General features: G+C 42.0%; 1 protein-coding gene across 2 annotated transcripts in view; it reads left to right on the top strand.

Annotated features, from left to right (window-relative positions):
* Positions 1-23,465, top strand: part of GRIK4 (glutamate ionotropic receptor kainate type subunit 4) — a 364,998-nt gene that overhangs the window by 281,047 nt on the left and 60,486 nt on the right. For both annotated transcript variants that reach the window (XM_087970153.1, XM_087970154.1), the window contains exons 9-10: positions 11,373-11,525; positions 14,522-14,626. In XM_087970153.1, the coding sequence (XP_087826279.1) occupies positions 11,373-11,525; positions 14,522-14,626 (258 nt within the window). The remainder of the gene's footprint in view (positions 1-11,372; positions 11,526-14,521; positions 14,627-23,465) is intronic.

Raw genomic sequence — 23,465 nt, 5'->3', positions numbered from 1 at the left:
ACCATTGGAATGGTACAACTCGTAATTCTCCACATTAAATTGGGGGGCCAAGTGTGTCATTCTCTTATACACAAAGAGACAATAAAGTAGGAGTTTAAAAAAAAATAAAACATTGAGAGCTCTTCAAGGATGGTTTCCTAGCAGAGAGAGAGAGAAAAATTGGGGCTAAAGGACTGGGTCATTTGGAGAACTGTACTGATGAACATTTTAGGTTTAAATTGTCTTTGATTTCAAATTAGTGTTTTAGCAGCACAATCAAAAGAAAAGGTTTTTTTTTTTTTTTAGCATGCATTTATTTAAATAGAGCCATCAAAGGCTATTAATCTTTCCTTTTTTTATAAAGGGTAGGATGAACACTGAATGCGTAGTTGTTGAAAAGGCGTCCCTTTATTGTGAAAGTGTGGCTATGAAGGGATCAGTGCAGTGGCCTCTTTCATTCATACTTCCAAATCTTGACTGTATAGGAAATCCTTGACTAAACAACCATTCAAAGTTACAACGGCACTGAAAAAAAAGTGACTTAGGACCATTTTTCGCCCTTACGACTGTTGCCTCCCCATAGTCATGTGTTCAAAATTCAGCTGATTGAAAACTGATGTCAACTCATAAAACATTTTGTATACATGTGTTATAGTTGACAACAGAAAGAAGGGGGGGAAGAGTTTCAAAGAGCAGGCGGCAGTGTGGAATTGAAAGTACATTCCATTCATATTTTCTTCAGAGACTGATTAGATGGTTGAAGCTTCTGCCTGAAAAAATCTAATTGGAGAGCATGATTGATGACTCTTGGCTATGGACGTGTTTCATTGGATGATACATCCAGAGGGGTGGGGGGGAAAGCAGGATCAAGGGTGACAGTGAATTACGTATCTCAGAGTTGGCTACGCCAAGGTTAGTGCCGGACGTAGAATGTTACCTTCAAATAAATCCTCTTTAGTTTTGGGAGTGTGGCTTGAGGCTCATGATTTAAATGGAGTAACTGCCCGGAACCCTGACAACTGGTGTGTATCCCATTTGCGGTATCCTGGGCTCATGCGATACCCTTATGCAACCTTCTGACAAGCAAAGCCAATGGGGAAGCCAGATTTACATAACAATTGTGTCACTAACTTAACAACTACAGTGATTCATTTAACGACTTGAGCAGGAAAGGTCGTAGGATGAGGCAAACCTCACTTGACAATTGTCTTACTTAGCAGCAGAAATTTTGGTCTCAATTGTGGTCGTAAGTCAAGGGCTACCGATGTCATAGTCCGTGAACATGAACATTGAATGGGCAAGCAGCTTTGTGATCTTCCAAGATAGATCCCACTACGTGTTACATAGGGATTTCATACATATGGATTAGAGAACAAATGAAAGTATGTGATATGATCGAGAGGGCAAAAGGATTGAAATGGAAATGGGCTGGTCACATAGCAAGAAGAACTGAGGGCAGGTGGACCAAGGTAGTGATAGAATGGGTGGGATTCAATTTTTTTTACTCCTGGTTCTGTGGGCATGGCTTAGTGGGCGTTCTCCTGTGCAGGGCAACCAAAGGAGACCCAGGCAATCAGCTAGGACTCAATGGGAGGCAGAGAATAGATGGGGTTGGCAGGGCCAATCAGAGGTGGGATTGGCCGGTTCTCCAAACTACTCAAAATTTCCTCTACCGGTTCTCTAGAACTGGTCAGAACCTGCTGAATGCCACCTCTGATCCCACTTGATCAAAAGCGTCCATGAAAGGGACCGAAAACAAGATGGATCGAAGACATCAGCAACTATGGCTGGCCCAACTGACAAAAGAAAGCATAGGACCATATAGGTTGGAAACATATGGAAGAGGCCTTCATCCTGCAGTGGATAGACAATGGCCAAAGAGGAGGAGGAGGAGGAGGAGGAGGAGGAGGAGGAGGAGGAGGAGGAGGAGGAGGAGGAGGAGGAGGAGGAGGAGGACATATTACATTTCAACCCAAGGACTATAAAATCCTTAGGTTACTAAGAACCTCATGTTTGAGCTGACAGAAGAAATTGATTGATTATGTGCCACCAAGTCAGTGTCATCTCTTAGCAACCACTTGGGTCGATATTTTTTTTCTGTCCGTCACCTGGTGTCTTCTCATGGTGCACCCACCACTACTGTAACCAAGTCCATCCCCCTCTCTGCTGATTGTTGTCTTCTTCTCATCCACCGTTCTCAGCATTAGAGGCTTCTCCAGGGAGCTGCATCATCTGTCCAAATAGGATGGATAATTTGAATCTGGTCATTTGTCCTTCAATGGAAACTTTGGTTGACTTTGTTCAGTGATTCATTGATTTGTTTTCTTGACTGTCTGTGGTATTCTCGGGAGCTTTCTCCAAAACCAAAGTTCAAAAGCGTCAATAGCCTTCTTAATCTGCTTCTTCAGTGAAATTGCTTGACCTACATGAGGCTTCTTGTCTTCTTAATACTGTTACCAGTTCAGTCAACTTTATTCTTTGTTAGAAGACCTCTGCAATTGATCTCTGTAGATGCAGATTAGATTCCTTGTTGATTACAAGGATGGTTATGTTTCTAGTGTTTTCTCCTAGCAGTTCCTTTGAACTCCTAACAGTCATAAAGGTAAAGGTAAAAATTCCCCTCACACATACATGCTAGTTGTTTCTGGCTCTAGGGGCCAGTGCTCGTCTCGGTTACAAAGCCAAAGAGCCAACGTTATCCAAAGATGTCTCCATGGTCATGTGGCCAGCATGACTAAACCCCGAAGGCACACGGAACACTGTTACCTTCCCACCAAAGTGGTCCCTATTTTTCTACTTGCATTTGACATGCTTTCGAACTGCTAGGTTGGCAGAAGCTGGGACAAGTAATAGGAGCTCACTCCGTTACATGGCGCTAGGGATTCGAACCGCTGAATGGTCGACCTTTCTGATCAACAAGCTCAGCGTCTTAGCCATTGAGCCACCGCGTACCTATCCTAATGGTCATACAGAGTTATAAAAACATAATGAAAGAGAACTTTTCACATACATAGTTACTAAATATGAGTTAGCAGTGTGATCTGGCTGCCAGAAAAGGCAGCATGGAGAGAATTTTAATTTCTAAATCATGGGATATAATGATTTCATTTTATTATACATTGGTCGGACACCTCCTGGAGTTCTAGGGCAAATTTTGGGCACATCAGATGAAGAATTTAGACAGCCACCTCCCTTTCACCTCTGAATTTTTTCACTTGAATTGATCAGAGCTGGAGAAACCCAAAATGAAAACAAATGGCGTTGGAACAATAGGCGCCAATGAACAAACGAAGAGATATTTGCAGATGAACTATTTGTGTCAGCACAGAAGTGATTAGACGTTTAAAAGGGTGATGACTGAATCTAAGGTTGAGTGGGGGGAAGTAAGGGAAGACATATTTCACACCCATTGGATGGCTGGGAGAGCCTGGGGGATCTACACAATAGCCTCCTTATGGAGAAATACAACTTAATTGGCTGCCATCCTAGCTGAATCCCAAATTGCTTTATTGCTTTAAATAAGAGTAACCGATAAATAGTGGCAGAGGAAGCTGGCAATTAAATGATCCAGACAAAAGAGAAACTGTTGTTCTCAAGCAAGATTTAGATGAAAAGCTGACAAGACAGAAAGAAGCCAAGGAGGTTCTTTCAGTGGAATGGGACAACTGTCAGTGGTCCAGTGAAACTCCCCATTTCATTTAGCACTCAGAAACAGAGTTCATCCAAGTAAGAATTTATTAAGGAAGTCATACTGGCACATCTGGGAAAACCCAAATCTGTGAATTCCGGGTTTTCCCTTCCCAATTGAAAATTCAAAATCCCTCCCCTGCACCCACCATCACATAGCCCAATTAACCATCGTTCCCAACTGGAGACATTCCTCCAACTCCTCCTTTGCAGTTGCAGGGTTATTTGTCCTTGACTTTAGGAGAAGAATGTTGTTATGTCTAATCTTCCACCTCTTCATGAAATCCCCCTTCCCAAATTCCCAGGCACTAAGATGTGGCAGCTTGGAAGCTTCTGATAAAATATGGCTTCCAAAGCTGGCGACAACTCACCAAGGCCACTTCACTGCGACTAACTCATCACAACCAACTTGCCATGAGACAACTCACTGCAGGATTCCCTTAGCTCCTTTTATCTTTGTTGTGTTTTCATCAAAATTGTCTCAGTTCTTGTATCAAACGAAATCATTCCTATCACTACCAGCTTTCATAGTGCTTTGATAAATAATAAAAGAAACTAATCCTGCATTGAATTGTCTTGTGGTGAGTTGGCCACAGCAAGTTCTCCCACGGTGAATTGAGCATGAAAAGTTGACTGCAGCGAACTGGCCATAGCACGTTGTCTTTCAGAGCATGCGGCTGATCACTAAGATACACAAGGTCAACCAGGCTATATATGGCGTTAGTTGGCAACCATCCAACTGTGTTCAGGGCACCGCTGTCTTGATGGATTGGTTTTGATGGAATTGGATTGATGGAATAGCTTGGGTTGGATTTGTTGTTGAGTATTGAACAGAGTTGGGACTTGCCACAAAATGTTGCAGTAGGGCATGGACTTGTCTAGAGGTGCCAACCAGCCAGCCATATCCATTTTCAGACAATTCCATTGGATTCACTCCTTTGCAAATGTATTGTTTTGAAATAGACTCAGCTGTTATTAGTTTGAAACCACTCTGCATCTACTTTTTCCTAAAGACTTGGTTTTCCTGGAAACCCAATAATTCTCCTCTACCAAGCTTGAACTCTCAACGTGCCTTTGTGAGGAATCAAACTCATGGAACTGAATGTGTTGTTAGCATTTGTATTTTAGATACTGGGGGTGAATTTCCGTTTCATGCACTGAAATCCTTCTCTTGCTCCCCACCCCTCCCTAAATTAGATGTGCCTGGAAGGAGGTGATGGATAGAAAATTGTCTGGATTTGTTAATGGGATCTCCATTGCCTGGAGCAACTCTGCTGCAGAACATTTTCTCTAAATCATAAAGCCCTATAATTCTGCTTCTTGGGAAACTGTCCATGATCATCTTGTCTAATAAAATTTAAAAGAAAAAAAAACAAGACAGTGGACACAATATTTTTTCAAAAATCTAAGAACTGAAACAAATGTTTGTAAGCTGCAAAGTCGAAAATCCCAATCAATATTGTCATATGCTTCATTAAAATCTACAAGCACCATTTGTGGTCACCAATAAGAGATCTTTAACAGCACAGAAAAGAGAAGGGAAGATATGAAAACATTGACTAAAAGAATTTTGAAGATCATAGGCAATGGCAATATGACACTATGAATGGAGGCCCACCAAGATAAATCTGGTTTGAATTTGCTGCTGATTGGTTTGACCTTGGATTCTCTCCACTTAGCATTCAGAACAATCTCTGGAAATCTGAACAAGCTGGGAAAAGGCTAAGGAATTTGTGCAAAGTATATATTTTTACTTCCAAAGTGCTTTTTCAAGAGGCAACTGGACTTTCCTGGTTTTTGTTTTTTTTGAAGGCATTTTGGTTCTCATCCAAGAAGCTTCTTCAGATCTGACTGGATGGTGGGGAAATGGAAGGATTCTTCTTCAGTCAGAGTTGAAGAAGCTTCTGGATGAGAAGCAAAACATCTTCAAAGAAAAACCAGAAAGTCCAGTTGCCTCTTGGAAAAAAAAGCATTTTGGGACAACCACGTCCTGGAGGACTGAGAAGCTCCATAGACATTTAGTGATTTATTTCTTATTATTATTTCAGAAAACACCTTTGTGTAAAGGCCTCAGAAATCCTCATTTGGCCAGTTGAGAGCAAAGTCCTGTCAAGGATCTTGAAGAAAAAACAGAATTGTTTATTCCAGATAAACTCAAGTGAAGCTCTAACCTTTCTCAATATTACATTACATTATTTTTTTTCAGGAGAGATGGTTGTGTCCTGACACAATCAGTAGATATAGTGTTTACATGGAGAAGGTGAGATAATGTGAGGGATTTTGAAGAGAAGACAGAGCTCGCAACCCTGGGAGAATTGTTGGAGAAAGATATGGGATGGAGAGTGGCTCATTTATTTAAAAAATAATGGAACTTTAATCATAATGAGGAAAGGCAAAAAGAAGGCTTCCCTTTTAAGGAATAGGCAAAGTTCTTTCCTTTTGTGGATTCAAATTTCCCGGCTGGGAGAAATGCAAAATGATTTGGTCAGCTGCTAGTTGAAAGTCAGAATCAGTTTATTAATAGGAAGGCAGGTAAGAAATCTCACAGTGTTCCTAGGATTAATCTAATAAGTGAGTAGGAAAACCTCTCTTTAATACACTTCAGGTTCTTTGATTTGTAGGTGTGAATCTTTGAACACTTTGATTTTTGTGTGTGTGTTGAATTCTTTTCCTGGGATCTTGGTTTTATGGTCCTGGTCCTTTGGAGTTGTTTGCATCATGTTTGTATCATGTTTCCTTCCTGCCATGCCTTTTGGTTTGCTTTTCACAAGTTTTTATAACTTGCCATCTATTTGATTTCTATGGAAAAGGATCTTAGCTAGTTTGTAGGTTTTTTTTCTTTGTATCTCATGCCTGTAATTTTCTCCTTCCTTTGTTGTGAAAAGTAAGCTGGCTCCAGCTATTTTAATAGCCCTACTTGACAAAGGATGGGGGCTGTTTTCCTAGAAGAGGGGGGAATGTAACTTCCAACAATAATAAGAGACTGACAACAACGGTGAGCAGGCAGTGGCATTAATTAAAGGTGAAATCTTAGTCACAGCATGGAGAGGAAAGGAAAAATGGCCGGTTAATCTCTTGATAATGATAATAATAATAAAAAATGCCAAAGGTGTTGAAGTTGGTGTCATTAAAAACATAGTATATGAGACAGGAAGAATAAATAGAATTAATTAGGGGTCATTGAATTGACTGCATGGAAGTTGTAAACTCTCCTATAGAAATAATCCTGCCAATGGAGGCTTTTCATGCAGGAAATTCCTGGTGGGTTTAATGCAATGATTCTCAAACTTGGCGACTTTAAGATGGGTGGACTTCAATTCCCAGAATTCCCCCTTTATGCTCCCCCTCCAAAAAATGCCTACATCTCCTAGTCATAAGGAGCCCTGGTGGCACAAAGGTTAGAAGGCAAAATTGCAGGGAAATTGGAGTTTGATCCTTGATTGGCTCAAGGTTGACTCAGTCTTCCATCCTTCCAAGGTTGGTAAAATGAAGACCCAGAGTGTTGAGGGTAATATGCTGACTCTGTAAACCACTTAGAGAGGGCTGGAAAGCACTGTGAAGCAGTATATAAGTCTAAGTGCTATTGCTACCTATCTTCCTTCCTTCCTTCCTTCCTTTCCTTCCTTCCTTCCTCCCTCCCTCCCTCCCTCCCTCCCTCCCTCCCTTCCTTCCCAATAGTTAGAATGCAGTATTGCAGGTTAATTCTGCCCACAGCCAAAAGTTCGATCCTAACCAGCTCAAGGTTGATTCTGCTTTCCATCCTTCCAAGGTCAGTAAGATGAGGGCCCAGATTTTTGGGGGAAATATACTGACTCTGTAAACCACTTAGAGAGGGCTGGATAGCATTAGGGGGCAGTATATAAGTTGAAGTATTATTGCTAGAAGAACATCTGGAAGCTTCAGTTGGGGTAGATATAAAAGAAGGACTAAAAGACTAAAAAGCAGAGTGGGGAGAAGAATTAAATACAGCAGTCTGAATTTCTTGAAAGAGAAGTAGAAGACAACCTATCTTGAATATGTTTATCTGGATAAGGCTGGTGAAATCAAAAGCAGACATCAGCCAAGCAATACTTAAGAGGAGAACTGATTTCTAGTTAAGATGGCAATTAATCCCACTTATATTCTCCTGCCAAGCTTTGCTTCAGCTCATCTCATTCCAGTGTCTTTACTTCTTTTGTTATTGCAGGAAAGCTTTAGCACGGAGGGTATTTTTAGCACATGGAATGGATTAAATATTCCACTTTATCAATAGGCAGCCTCTGCATGGATGCTCAGGTAGTTAAACTGTTTACCCAGAATGTAGGAAATAGCCTTGCAATCTGAATTTCCAATGAAGGCAGAGAAAACACATAGAATGTTCTGGGTCTGAGTGTAAAGTCAGAAACGGAGAAGAATCGAAGGGTTGCAAGCAGGGGTGGACTGCTGGGGGTTCGCAGGGGTTCGGGAAAGTTTTCGTCCTCCTGGAGGCTCAAGGAAATCCTCCGGAGCCTGGGGAGGGCAAAAATGCCCCCCCTCCCCTCCATGGTTCAGGAGGCTGACTAGGCCACGCCCACCATTTTTATTGTATCTATTGATTTGATTTGTCAAACGCTTACAATATAATAGAAATAAGAATAAACGTAAGTATAAATACATGAAATAGGTATGAATAATTGGGGACAATAGGACGGGGATGGTAGGCACGATGGTGCGCTTATGCACACCCCTTACAGACCTCTTAGGAATGGGGCGAGGTCGATGGATGTTAGTTTGAGGGTAAAGGAGTGGGGGTTTGAGCAGGTGACAACAGAGTCAGGTAGTGAGTTCCAGGCATTGACCGCTCTGTTGCTGAAATCATATTTCCTGTAATCAAGTTTGGAGTGGTTTACATTAAGTTTGTATCTGTTGTGTGCTCTTGTGTTGTTGTGGTTAAGCTGGAATATTCATTAACTGGTAAGATGTTGTAACACATGATTTTTATGTACTATGCTTAAGTCAATCTTAGCCGGCATAGTTCAAGATTATCTAAGCCTAGAAGCTCAAATCTGGTGGTGTAGGGTATTCTGTTGTGAACAGAGGAGTGTAGTACTCTTGTTGTAAAATACCTCTGGACTCGCTCAATTGTATTAATGTCTGGTATACAGTGCGGATTCTGACAGTGGAGCTGTATTCATGTATTGGTCTAGCAAAAGTTTTGAAACCCCTAGTTTGCAAATCAGTATTACCAGAGGAGAAGCTTCATAAGATTAGGTTTACAACTCTTAATGCCTTTTTGGCAATGCTGTTGCAGTGAGCTCTGGCGCTTAGGTCATTAGATATGAGTACTCCAAGGTCCTTGATAGAGTGAGGATCATCAACAAGATCCTATCCGCTTAGCTTGTATTTGCTGTATTTATTTATTTTTTAACCAATGTGCAGGACAGAACCATGGCCACGCCTACCCAACAACCGGGCAGAGAACCCCTTGCTAAAAAAAATTGAAGCCACCCCTGGTTGCAAGTATTTACTTCTTCTTGAGATAAGAGTTATGCATGCAGAAAATGGGTATGGCCAAAACTGGGACATATGTCTCTCTGTAGATTTGCAAGGCAAAGTGGCGATTCTATCCATCCGCTGGGAGGTTTTAACTTGGATCGATAAATATAAGAGTTAACGGTTATTTGGACAGAGGTTAATGCCATTTCAGCGATTGGAATCCTGAGATAAAGACAGAATTGAATGGATCTTTTGGGGAATTGTAATTTAGAAGGCATTTGGGGAAGCTCTCCTTTCTCCGTTTTCCATAATGTTGTTACACCGAAAGAATTAGTGACTGAGACACATGGATATTGATTCATCCATCCACATCCCAGAATAGATACGTTCTTTCTGCTGAAACTCTTTAAATCCCACATTTAGAGTAAATATTTGTGGTTAGCTGAGAAACGTATGACAGGATGAAAAAAAATATTGATCAAAAGGGACAGATGAATAGCGACTCTTGCAAGTGTATCAAAATAATCCTGGGATTTGAGGTGAAAGTAATTTTTATTGGGAAATAGCAGAGTCTTGTATTAATTAAGCCACATTCTCTGTAAGTGTGACTCAGAGCAAATTAATGTGCTGATGGAATATAACTGTACAAGGTTAAATAATATCTGTAGAACTGTTTTGATCTAGGACATTTCATCAGAATTGATTTATCTTGTAGGCTGGAGTTGTTCCTGTGTTCCGCTTGCTTGAATAATATCGGAGAGCATGTTTTCCTAATAAAATCTAATACATCAAGATCACTTGCAAGACGCTCTCAAATAGTGTTGCAAAATATTTTTAATTATTTCTGGATAAACACGATCATTATTGTACCTTATCAACCTTCTCCCTGGCTCTTCCTCTTCAGATACAAAGCAGAAAAGCTTGCAACGTAGATTAAAATCAGTTAAGAACAATAACATCAAATTACAGATAATAGAAACAGAAGAACTCCATTTGACAGCCCTCCAATAAAAAAAACTCTGTAACAAATTATAAAAAGGAAAAAAATAACCTAATGAAAATAACTAATCTCAGAGCAAAACCAGACTTGGAAAAATCACAAACGGGATTCATTCCACGCAATGTTTTCCTTAGAAGGTTAATTCTTGAATTGACTTTGATATGTAAATCACAGATGGGATTTCCTAAGGAGAAGGTTTCACAACAATGGTGTCATAACCAAAAAGGCCCTGTATTTATTTATTTATTTTTTAAAAAAGATCCATATCATGCTACCTATAGTCTACATTATAGCTCTGGTATTTCCTTCTGTTCCAAAAGCCAATGCAATCCTAGGCTGTATAAACAGAGGGATAGAATCAAGATCAGGTGAAGGGTTTATACCACTTTATAAGGCCTTGATAAGGCCACACTTGGTATCCTGCATCCAGTTTTGGTCACCACGATGTAAAAAAGATGTTGAGACTCTAGAAAGAGTACAGAGAAGAGCATCGAAGAAGATTAGGGGACTGGAGGCTAAAACATATAAAGAATTGGGTATGTCTAGTTTGAAGGAAAGAAGGACTAGGGGTGATGTTATAGCAGCCTTCCAATATCTCAGGGGCTGCCCCAAAGAAGAGGGAGTCAAGCTATTAAAGCACCTGAAGGCAGGACAAGAAGCAACAGATGGAAACTAATCAAGGAGACAAGCAACTTAGAACTAAGGAGAAAGTTTTCTGACAGTGAGAACATATTGGAACAACTTGCCTCCAAAAGTTGTGACTGCTCCAACACCGGAAGTTTTTAAAAAGCTGTTGGACAACCATTTGTCTGAAGTGGTGTAGGGTTTCCTGCCTAAGCAGGGGGTTGGACTAGAAGACCTCCAAGGTCCCTTCCAACTCTGTTATTCTACTCTACTTTACTCTACTCTACTCTACTCTACTCTACTCTACTCTACTCTACTCTACTCTACGATTCTATTCTATTCTATTCTATTCTATTCTATTCTATTCTTCCAACCAAGCCCAAAACAGGTTTAATTCTGATTAACATTTTAGAAATCAACTGTAATTAGTGAGATAGTACCACCTGCTACTATTCGTTCAGGGTCTTCTCCATCAAATGCATAAACTTTATTCCCCCTTGACTGGAACCAAGAATTTACTTGTTCAATTGTCCTTTGCTCTGTGCCAGGTTATTGTTTTGGAAACAGCCTGGACTTTGGGTCCCAATAACATGTCCTCTCCCTGTTCCTTGTCTTCCATTTTCTTCAGCTGTCTTCTGCCTTATTATTCGATGCAGTCTATGCTGTGGTCAGTGCGGTACAAGAGCTGAACCGGAGCCAGGAAATTGGTGTAAAACCCTTGTCTTGCGGATCTGCCCAAATCTGGCAACATGGCACCAGTTTGATGAACTACCTCAGAATGGTGAGAATGGATTGAGCACGGAGGATTTGGGAATGTGGGTTCCCACCTGTTCTCAGCATGAGATAGACAGGAGTCCTGCTTAGAAGTTTACCATAAAGAAAGGTTGTAGGAGGAGATCAGAAGGGCCCCTAGAAATCTGCATAAATATCTCCACTGAAGGTAACCATATCATCCCAGGGCAGTTTGTTCCATATCCCTCTAGAATAGGGATGTCAAACTCAAGGCCCAGGAGGCCGGATCCAGCCCATGGGGTGCTTAGATCTGGCCTGTGGGGCCACCTCCACAGAGGGAACAGCAAAGGACTGGCCCATGATGCCTCTTCAAGTGAAAATGGAGCTCGTGACCCAAGTTCCATTTTCGCTGGCAGAGGATTGCAGGAGGCTGTCACAGCCTAAAACGGAGCTTGGTAGCCCATTTTTGCTGACCGAGAGCTTGGGCCCCCACAGACGCCCCCAACCTGAGTGACGTCATGCTGGCCCCACCCATCCTGGCCCCTCATAGTCAAACACAACCCTGATGCGGCCCTCACTGAAATTAAGTTTGACACCTCTGCTCTAGAACAATGTTTTCTCACCCTTAACAACTTTGAGATGTGTGGACTTCAACTCCCAGAATCCCCTAGCCAGCATATTGAAGTCTAACATTTTAAAGTTGCCAGAACAACGTTCTAGAAGATGCCTCCTAGCATTAGTTACTCAAGTTACTCAAACCCGTGGAAGCCCCTCTTTGTCTTCTGCTCAGCTTGACCTTACTTACTTGAAATGGCTGGCACTTCTTCTGCATCTCTGCTTCCTTGACAAAAACACGGGCAGTGCCTACCTTAACACAGAGGTAGGCAGAACTGGAGGGGCAGAACATGTGCCAAGGAACCGTCACATAGTTAATGGTTTCAGTGGAAGAATCGGAACAAAGGATCAAGAAGACAACATCCATTGGTTGGACATAGGTTCGAGGACAGCAATGTCCAACCTTGGCAACTTTAAGACCTGTGGACTTCAACTCCCAGAAGTTGAAGTGGCTGGGTGTCAAGCCTGAATTTGGTTAGATGGTGGATTGGTTTACATCTGGGTTATACATATAAATTCTGTTTGACACACTTGGGAGCTGAAAGGAAGGAGAACTGAGGTGGATGGAGTTTCAGCCACAACAACATAGCTGGACGATGAGTCAGCCATGTTCCAAAGGCTGTCTGGCCAGAGGAAGGAGAATTCAACCAGGCAACCGTTTCACATCCCAGTTGGACAATGTGACATATTGTTTTGGAAAATTGAGAAAATCCTAGTTATAGTGATGTGGAAAGCAGGGAAACTTTCGGTACTGGCTTTCCACTAGTTAGTGCCAAGATGATATACCTTAATAAACTTGTTCTTTGAAGAATTGAAATGCCTTGGAGTTCATTTTATGGTGGTTGCATTACTTGGAACCTGGCACTGGGGAATTCTGGGAATTGAAATCCACAAGTCTTAAAGTTGCCACAGTTGGACACCTTGTTCTAGGGTGTTTGCTAACTTTGATCCCGAGAGTAAGACCTTCAAAGAATGTACTGTAAGTTTGCATTTTTTTAATGACAGTTCCTCATGCATCCATCATCTATTTGGCAGACCTTCTCCAAATCTCACATAGGCAACAAGCTAAGATGTTTTCAAGTTCCTAGTGGACCTGAATCTATGGTTGCTTGGCTGGGGGGACAATGTCCTTTTATTGGAAAGGATGTCTGTCAGTAAATACAAGTGCTATGCTGGCTTCATTGGGTCTTGGTTGGGGTTTGCCCTGCTGAATATGGCACAGGATATGACTTGTATCCATCTGCACAAAGGAGACTCTTTCTTATTTCGGCTTTGGATGATGGACTCGTCACTTGACATGTCCATCAGAAGTTCGGTTGTGGTTTTGCATTCTGCGGAAAAAATAAATCTCTAGTAGAAATTGCTATGGTTCTATTTTCTCCTACATGGGATCTGTATTGCTGGAAAATCAATAATCTAATGCTTTGTCGACAATTAGCAGAGTGTGGTTATCTGTATTTACCAGACCTTTGCACCCTCATGCTTCATTTTCACATAACCCAATGTGACACCTGGGCTACCCAGCCATGTAATGGCTTCCCCTCAAGTCCCAGGCGAGGTGTTTGAATTGAGCACTCACTTTTGACAGTGCAATTCACAGCTACCGTGATGGGAACAAAGATCTCTGCAGAAGGTACTGAAAGAGGCAGACCAGCTGTTGAGGCCAGAAAGAAAGGGGGGCTTGGTCACCATCTTGTGACAATGCAGGCAGGGGTGGGCTTCAAATATTTTGGCAATGGGTTCTCTGCCTGGTTTCTGGGTGGGCGTGGCCTAGTCGGCCTCCTGCACTATGGCCAGGGGGGGGTATTTACCCTTCCAGGGCTTCGGAGTCTTTTTTTGAACCTCCAAGAAGGCAAAAATGGCTCTCTGGAAGCTGGAAACAGACCTGGTTTCTGGCCTTCCCGAACTTCCAGGACGCCCATTTTTTGCCCTCCCCGAGTCTCTGTGTGTGCCCTGCACTTACCTGCATCCAAAATGGGCCATGTGGGGGACTCCTGGGAGATGAGTGGGGCCAGCCAGGAGTGGGATTGGGGGAGTTCTCCAAACTGCACAGAATCTTAGCTAGAGGCTCTCCTGAACCCCTGCGAACCGCCAGCAGCCCACCCCAGAATGCAGGTGGCCTAGACTTCCTGTCCTCTCAGCTGCTCACATTGGTGACTTGTCCAAAAACTTCCTTCCTGACTTGAAATTTCTCACCACTGTGAGCAGCAACAGATTTTTTTTTCCGGTAGTTTTTATAGAAACCGTAGAAACATAGAATTGTAGTCTTGTAGGATCGTAGGGCTGGAATGGACCTTATAGGTCCAAGATCTAAGGTGTTACATACGAGACTGTGTTTTCCTTTCTGGCTTGACATGACAAGCGTAGGGCCTCTGTCCTTCAGACTCAAGAGTTTCTATCTGGCGCTGCAACTCACCCTCTCTTGGACAGGTAGAATTGGAAGGTCTCACTGGCCACATAGAGTTCAACAGCAAAGGCCAACGATCAAACTATGCTCTGAAAATCCTGCAGTACACCAGGAATGGCTTCAGACAGGTAAATAAATACCTTTTTTTAGCGTTTACCCTTTGTACTCTGGGTTCAGCACTACCTGTTTCTTTGTGTTGTGACTTTCGTTCTTGATGTCACGGTTCCTTTAAAAATGTCCTTTGTCTTGTTGGCTGTCACTTTATGCTGATTATGAGTTTGGAAACTCCTTTCTTGGTCTAACTCATTTGGTTCTTCTGTTGCTAAAATATTCAAGATAACTTTTTTGGGGGGTGAATTTTATCCTGGTGGAAAGAGTGCCAGATACAGATATTGTCTTTGCAAATAATGTATACCTGTGGGAGATACGAGACACAAAAGGAGCAGAATAAGAACCAGCTTTCACCTGGCATCTTTCAGGACAGCTTCAGATCTGTCAGGGAGCTACAAATGGGAGGAAAAGTGGAACCAGGCGTCCTGCGTATAAGGCAGCTTTAGAGCAATTTCCAGTTTGAAGCGATTGTGGCATCTTTGCAGCCTTAAAATGACTTCCTTTCAAAAGTCTCTCGGCGACTTCACCGAGCAATTCCAGTTCAAATTAAATAAAGATTTCGTTCTGTTGCTCGGGAAGTTGCTCGCTCCGCTGACCCATGGCCAGATTGAGCTGAATTTAACAGGCTCTTTCAACTCCGCTTAAAATGGAGGAAGGGCTCAACCGCTGTCTGACCAGCTTCCGTCCTTCTGTGGCAAAGCCAAGCTCTGTAAAGAGTCAGACTACAGAAGAATAGAGTTGGAAGGGACCTTGGAGGTCATCCAGTCCAACCCCTTGCTCAAGCAGGAGACCCTGTAGCATTCTGAGCAAATGGCTGTCCAATCTCTTCTTAAAAACCTCCAGTGATGGAGCAACCACAACTTCGAGAGGCAAGTTGTTTCACTGATTAATTGTTCTTACTATCAAGAAATTTCTCCTTAGTTCTAGGTTGGATCTCTCCTTGATAAGTTTCCATCCATTGCCTCTTGTCTTGGTTGGTTTGCGGTGTCATAAAGGAATGTATGGCCCATGTCTCTAAGCTGACTTCTTTTTTTCCAGTAGAGTAGAGTAGAGTAGAGTAGAGTAGAGTAGAGTAGAGTAGAGTAGAGTAGAGTAGAGTAGAGTAGAGTAGAGAAAGAATGAATAGAATAGAATAGAATGGAATGGAATGGAATGGAATGGAATAGAATGGAATAGAATAGAATAGAATAGAATAGAATAGAATAGAATAGAATAGAATAGAATAGAATAGAATAGAATAGAATAGAATAGAATAGAACAGGAGAGAACAGGAGAGAATAGAACAGAACAGAACAGAACAGAATAGAACAGAATAGAATAGAATAGAATAGGGAAAGAACAAATAGAGTAGAATAAAGTAGAATAGAATACAATAGAATAGAATAGAATTCTTTAATGGCCAGGTGTAATTAGACACACGAGGAATTTCTCTTTGGTGCATAAGCTCTCAATGAACATAAAAAAATATATTAATCAAGAATCATAAGATACAACACTTAGTGATAGTCATAGGATACTTAATAAGCAATCAAATCATCTGAGGAAACTAAATAAAACAATATAAATCGTAAAGGTAAAGATTCTTATTGGTTTGGCTCCACTCTTCCACAGTGACAGGTCAGGCAGCAAAACAAAAAACAAAAAAAAAACACCAATTGTGTTTTCCTGTTCGAGCTGCAGGCTTTCGAGCCTGTTGCATTATTAATGGCAACATTATAATGCTTTACATACTCAAAGCGCTGAATAAACACGAGCTCTGTGCCGTGCATTTATGTGGTACGGTGGCTTAAATAATGCAGTGGGCTGATAAATAATAGAAGAGGGAAATACTTTGGTGGTGGGAGCAGAAGCCATTTTAGGTGCCATCTTACAGGGCTCCTGCGCAGAAGGAGCTTGGCCCTTGCATGCTCTCTCTCAAGCGAGGGTGTCAAACTCAATTTCATTGAGGGCCAAATCAGGCTTGGATTTGACCTCGGAGGACTGGGTAGGCGTGGCCAGGGTGGGCGTGGCCAGCTCCTCACTCGTGGCAGAGGCACCTAAGGCAGAACTTCCCTCCCTCACTCTCATTATAATCTTCCTTCCTTCCTTCCTTCCATTTTCCCTTCCTTCCTTCCTTCCTTTTCTTCTTTTTCCTTCCCTCTTCCTTCTCCTTTCTTCTTTCTTCCCCTCTTTCCTTATTTTTTCTTCCTTGCTCTCTTTCCATCTTCCCTTCTTTTCCTTTGTCTTTCCTCTTTCCCTTTCTCCTTTCCTTCCCTCTTCCCTTCCTTTCCTTCCCTTCCCTCTTCCTTCTCCTTTCTTCTTTCTTCCCCTCTTTCCTTATTTTTCCTTCCTTGCTCTCTTTCCATCTTCCCTTCTTTTCCTTTGTCTTTCCTCTTTCCCTTTCTCCTTTCCTGCCCCTTCCCTTCCTTTCCTTCCCTTCCTCTTCCTTCTCCTTTCTTCTTTCTTCCCCTCTTTCCTTATTTTTCCTTCCTTGCTCTCTTTCCATCTTCCCTTCTTTTCCTTTGTCTTTCCTCTTTCCCTTTCTCCCTTCCTGCCCCTTCCCTTCCTTTCCTTCCCTCTTCCCTCTTCCTTCTCCTTTCTTCTTTCTTCCCCTCTTTCCTTATTTTTCCTTCCTTGCTCTCTTTCCATCTTCCCTTCTTTTCCTTTCCTCTTTCCCTTTCTCCTTTCCTGCCCCTTCCCTTCCTTTCCTTCCCTTCCCTCTTCCTTCTCCTTTCTTCTTTCTTCCCCTCTTTCCTCATTTTTCCTTCCTTGCTCTCTTTCCATCTTCCCTTCTTTTCCTTTGTCTTTCCTCTTTCCCTTTCTCCTTTCCTGCCCCTTCTTGCATGCTCAAATGCAAAAAGGGAAACATTTCTCCCCCCCCTTTTTTTTACTTTGTTTGGATAGCCCTCTGCCAGTGAAAACGGGGCGCGGGGACACCGTGTGCCCCCCGCAAGCTCCATTTTTGCTGGCAGAGACACTGTCGGCCAGTCCTTTGTTATTTCCAGGCTGGCCTTGTGGGCTGGATCTAAGCACCCTTGATGGGACACTCCTGATCTAGAACCTTTAGTGATGACACACCAGAGATGAACTGCATGGGGGGGAAAAGGGGGCAGTTTGGAGCAGGGGTCTCCAAAGGGGGCAACTTTAAGACTTGTGGACAACTTTGCTGGCTGAGGAGCTCTGGGAGTGGAACTCCACACGTCCTAAAGTTGCTAAGGTTGGAGACCCCTGGTTTGGAGGATTCTTCAGCCTGGCCTCCAGAAACGAAAACACTGTTCGTTGAATGATTAAAGAGGAAAAAGCTAAGAATATAAGTACTTTGGTTTCCACATGGAAACCGCTTCTGAACTTCATGCTAGAAGTGGAAAAGAATGAGAGTTTGATTTGAGGTTTTACCGAGTAGATTGATAGATCTTCCTAGAAACATCTTCTTCTCATCATTTCCTTTCACCCATCCCCTCCCACTTGTGACTGTATGATTGTAACTTTGTCGCTTGAATCCTTACAATTTATATTGACTGTTTCCTAGAATAATTTGATTGCTTATTGTACCCTTTGACTACTATTAAGTGTTGTACCTGATGATTCTTGATGAATATATCTTTCCTTTTATGTATACTGAGAGTATTTGCACCAAGACGAATTCCTTGTGTGTCCAACCACACTTGGCCAATAAAGAATTTATTCTATTCTATTCATATTATTATGAAAAAGCAAAAAGTTGGGATTTGATGGTAATGCCTTATTTTACTGCAACAGAGAGAGTCGAAAGTCACTTCTTTTTCTTTCTTTCTTTTCTTATTCTTTCTCACTTCTCTTCCTCTTCTTTCTCCCCGCTGTTTTCCTGTTTACTTTTGTATTTTGTACCTTACAATATTTTATAACTCGATAAAAATGTTAAACCCTAAAGAGGAAAAAGCTGGCATCTATATACAGGTAGTGCCCAACTTACGGCAATGAAAAAAGTGATGTAAGATTAATCCTCACACCAAAATGGTCATGTCACTTTTTTTTCAGTGCCATTGTAACTTTGAATGGTCACTAAATGAACTGTTGTAAGTCAAGGGTTATCTGTATTGTTTGATATTATTTTTAAAGACGTGGATAATCTCTGCTTCCCTGGATGGGTGTTATGTGCTTTTTTTTTAAACTGTTTTCTTATTTTTTTAAAAAAAATTCCTTCTCTCTTTTTTGCCTGCACTCCCTGTTCATCAGCTCTGCTCAAAAATTCAGTGAATTTTGAAGCTCAGCCCAAATCCTAGCAACCGGCAAATTAGCTGTGCTTAAGGCTTTCTCATCCTTGCTCTTTCCCGCTGATGGCCAGCAGCATTCAGTGATTGAATATTTAATATATTTACATAGCAGGCCTCAACATGGTTTTGCGTTTAGTCAAAGCTGGCTAAGTGTATTTGAGAAGGAATTCTCCAGCCACCCAAGTAGCTTTTTCAGCTTGCAGAAAAATGCCAATGCATTGCCTTGGCTGCTACTTAGAAAAGAAAGAGCCTATCAAATCTTTTTTTAAAAAAAATTTTTTAGAGTGGATGTTCATTTGGTTTGGTAGAATCAGAATTGAGTTTAAGTCACGTGGTTTGGCTCCCATTTTAGCTCAGGTGGTCCTAATATTATCTGAGCAGGAGAGCAACTGTTTTGCAGCCCCAAACTCGATGCATCTCACAGTAGGTCTAAAAAATACTGTTGGAAACCCAAAACAGTGACTGGGCTCAACCATGGCCGTTAACCATGATTTAGGAAGTAAATGACAATTGGGTATGTTTCTGCAACATGCTAAACCAAGAGTCATGGTTTAGAAATGACAGTGACTAGATTCATGCAGTGATACAAGACACGCCCAAACCAGGAAAAACACATTGTCATTGCTAACAATATTATAATCCTGTGGTAAGATAGGGCACCAATAAATTGTGAAGGAAGGAAGGAGGGAGGGAGGGAGGGAGGGAGGAAGGAAGGAAGGAAGGAAGGAAGGAAGGAAGGAAGGAAGGAAGGAAGGAAGGAAGGAAGGAAAGGAGAGGAGAGGAGAGGAGGAAAGGAAGGAAGAAAAGAGGGAAGGAGAAAGAAAAGGAAGGAAGGAAGGAAGGAAGGAAGGAAGGAAGGAAGGAAGGAAGGAAGGAAGGAAGGAAGGAAGGGAAGAAAGAAAGAAAGAAAGAAAGAAAAGAAAGAAAGAAAGAAAGAAAGAAAGAAAGAAAGAAAGAAAGAAAGAAAGAAAGAAAGAAAGCAAGCAAGCCAGAGTGGTCAAGGATCTGTGTTAGGAGAAGGCAGATAACTACGTTCCTCCGTGGCAGGGGAATTCTTTCCAACCTGAAGAAACATTTTATCATCCGAATGAACTAAATCAGAAATGCAACCTTGTACTCATATATTTTATAGCAGCTGCTGTTGCTAGTAACCAGAAGCTCCAGTAGGAATTCTCGAGTCTATTACATGCCTCTTTCCACCAGGCTCAAATGAGATGCCTCTTACATTATTCTGAAACTCCAAATTTCCACTGTCGTTCCTTCTCAAGCCAATAAACTTCCGAGGCCCCAGACACTATTTCCCACCCAGAATTTGGGCAGATTGTTATCTGTGCCGGATTGGTATTTGGGAGGGTGAGATGTGAAGTCATTTAGATCGACAAGGAGTTCCTGGCCTAATTATCCCATCCATTCTTGTGCTGAACCTTTTCTTCTCTTTGTTGTCCCATAAGCTTCAGGAACAAATGATAATTATTTTTCCCCTTGGAGAGGAAGGAGGACTTGCCTTGACAAACATCGCCAGGAGCACAAAATGAGCTTATTTTTATTTTAAGTCTCTCCGTAGCCATAGGATTGCTTTGGCTCCATTCAAGGCCTCGGTTCAAGGCTGTTTGAACAGCCTTAAGGGATGGAAACTCATGTTTTTCATCTCTGGAAAACACAGAGAATGCAGCCAGGGGTCATATTCCCTCGGGGTCAATTGGACTTGGGGTTGCAGCAAAGGTCGTATTCAGTCGGTTCTGACCAGTTCTGGAGAACCAGTAGTGGAAATTTTTAGTAGTTCAGAGAACCAGCCAATCCCACCTCTGACTGGCCCCACCAACCCCATCTATTCTCTGCCTCCCATTGAGTCCCAGCTGATCAGCTGGGTTTTCCTTGGTTGCCCTGCACAGGAGAACGGAGCTGGAAAGCGGGTTAGTGGGGTGGGGAGGGAATGGGGATTTTGCAGTAATCTTCCCCTGCCAGAAAGAAAGAAAGAAAGAAAGAAAGAAAGAAAGAAAGAAAGAAAGAAAGAAAGAAAGAAAGAAAGAGGGAGGGAGGGAGGGAGGGAGGGAGGAAAGAAAGAAAGAAAGAAAGAAAGAAAGAAAGAAAGAAAGAAAGAAAGAAAGAAAGAAAGAAAGAGAGGGAGGGAGGGAGGGAGGGAGGGAGGGAGGGAGGGAGGAGGGAGGGAGGGAGGGAGGGAGGAAAGAAAGAAAGAAAGAAAGAAAGAAAGAAAGAAAGAAAGAAAGAAAGAAAGAGAAAGAAAGAAAGAGAAAGAAAGAAAGAAAGAAAGAAAGAAAGAAAGAAAGAAAGAAAGAAAGAAAGAAAGAAAGAAAGAAAGAAAGAAAGAAAGAAAGAAAGAGGGAGGGAGGGAGGGAGAGAGGGAGAGAGGGAGAAGAGAGAAAGTAAGGGAGGGAGAAAGGGGAGAAAGAGAGAAAGAAAGAGGGAGGGAGGAAGGGAGAAAGAGAGAGAAAAGAGAGGGAAGGAGAGAGGTGGAGACATGGAGAGAGGGGGAAAGAGGGAGAGAGAGAAAAATTGGGACAGAGAAGGAGGGACAGAGAGGAAGAGAGAGAAAAATTGTATGCTGTTATGTTCTTGGACACTTTCACTTTCCGCCACAGAAGGCGGGGAAGGATCTCTATTAGGAATATTGCCATGCCATTGTCACTGACAGAAGGAGCCTCAAGCCAGCACCAGCCCAGAACATTATGGGATAACCTTGAGGCACAGATGTATTTAGCACAGATGTATTTAGCAATGGTAATTGCACAAGCAAGGGTCAGAGGAGGCCGCCACGATAGTCAATTAATTTGGGCAGGCCAGCAGGGAAAGTACAAATTATGGACTTAAGAGGGCTGTCAAAATTAAAGCGAATCTGTTTTTAAATGGCTGGGGAAAGAGGGCCAGGGGCCAGAAAGAAAGGCTGTGTGACCGAGGGGCAGTATAGCCACGGGCGAGGGATATTACATTGTAGTTGGGCGTCTTAATCTATGAAGAGGCAACTGCAGGGTCTCGACTCTAATGTTAATCTACCGTGCAGAATGCGTAAAAGTTACTGAGAAGACATTGTAGGATCTCTTAGTAATATTGTGTAGGTCAGGGGTGGCCAAGGTTGGCCAATGCTGGCTGGAGAATTCTGGGAGTTGAAGTCCAGAAGTCTTAATGTCGCCATGGTTGAGCACCGCTGCATAGCTACTAAAACCAATACTGTAAGATTGTGCCCTTTATAAATTCCACTTAATTGATGTTTTTCCCCTCCCGCCAAGCCCTGAGAACGGGCATGCATGGAAATATTCATTTTACATAATTTCTTGCACAATGACTTCCAATATAAATAGCGTCCAAGAAATCTGACAGATAAAACACATTAATAACAGAGCTAAACCACTATGGGGAGGAAAAAATAAATAAAACGGCTGATCAAACAGCAGGGGGAAAGTGCAGAAAATTCAACTTACAAACTTTAAATCAGGAAGCCAATAAAAGTAGTTCACGACTTACGACCACAATTTTAGCCTTTCAAGAAAACTTAATTGTACGTGATTGGACTTCAATTCTGTATCACCTTTCTCATTTTTTCAAGAAATGAAAAGGAATGCGATCCACAACGCAGTTGGAGAGAAATCTCTTTGGTTCTCCAAAAACTTTGTTCCAACATAGGTAACACTAATCTAATCTCGCCAGACCAGAGTCTTAATATCCTCATTACTTGTTCAGTTAATTGAGTTTAAAAATCCACTTAAACTGATTATTGTATCAGCCAAAGTGGGATTTCGAGTTGTTAAAAGAGCGATTTTGTTAAGATGTTTGCACCAGCCGAAGAAAGCAAATTTCAACTTGTTGACGAGTGCCGTACTCCTTCGTTCTCATCCTATAGGTCTTCCCATAGTTCTCGTCCTAAATTGCTTCTCTGTCTGTCTTTGATCTCACAGTGAAAGTTACACAACTTGATAAGTTGATGTGCTTAAAGAGAATGGACGATATCAAGACTGAACTCCACCATAATATCCATAGTGCTTGGAGAGAGAATAAGATGTGAAGTACTGAATATATGGAAAAATTGGGCATCTCCATTTTGCTGTAGTGGGCTGACAGCTGTAAGGCAAAATAAATAAATAAGCACAACCCTTTTCATTCTTCAGGGGGTGGAAGCTCCAGCAAGTATCGTTAGCAATTTGGGGGTTCTTCGAAGGTTGTCTTTGCAAAATGATCTCGTGTCTTGTCTCCTATCTGTTGCATCTTAGCAGGTCCATCTGGGTCACCTATAAAGCAATAAGGTCAGTCTTAAAACCGGGTCTCCGAAATTGGCAGCATTGGAAACTCAGGACTCCTTAATCTTGTGGGTTGAAAAAAATGACAACCCACAAAAACAGTGTATCAGAAAGGATTTATGGCTCCATTCCACTCTCCACCAGAGAGTGTAAATTAGTTAGAAGAACAAAACAGAAGCCAAGATAGAAATGGCTTAGACTGGCTATTGGCACGATTGGGGTTGATTAGCTTGAGTGATATCATTAACAAAGGGTTAATTAATCTCTTGGAAGCAATTATAGAAGAAAGGAGGCTACAGTCATTAGTAACCAAAGAGAACCGTGGAAAATGTGCTTTTATAACAAAGCATCTTACTAGGGTACACCTCGGCAGT

The sequence above is a fragment of the Notechis scutatus genome, chromosome 7 (assembly GCF_049901735.1).
Source record: "Notechis scutatus isolate UNSWTSFEM ecotype Mainland chromosome 7, rNotScu1.2, whole genome shotgun sequence".
NCBI lineage: Eukaryota > Metazoa > Chordata > Lepidosauria > Squamata > Elapidae > Notechis > Notechis scutatus.
The sequence above is the reverse complement of the archived record's forward strand: the minus strand, read 5'-3'. Positions and strand labels throughout refer to the sequence as shown.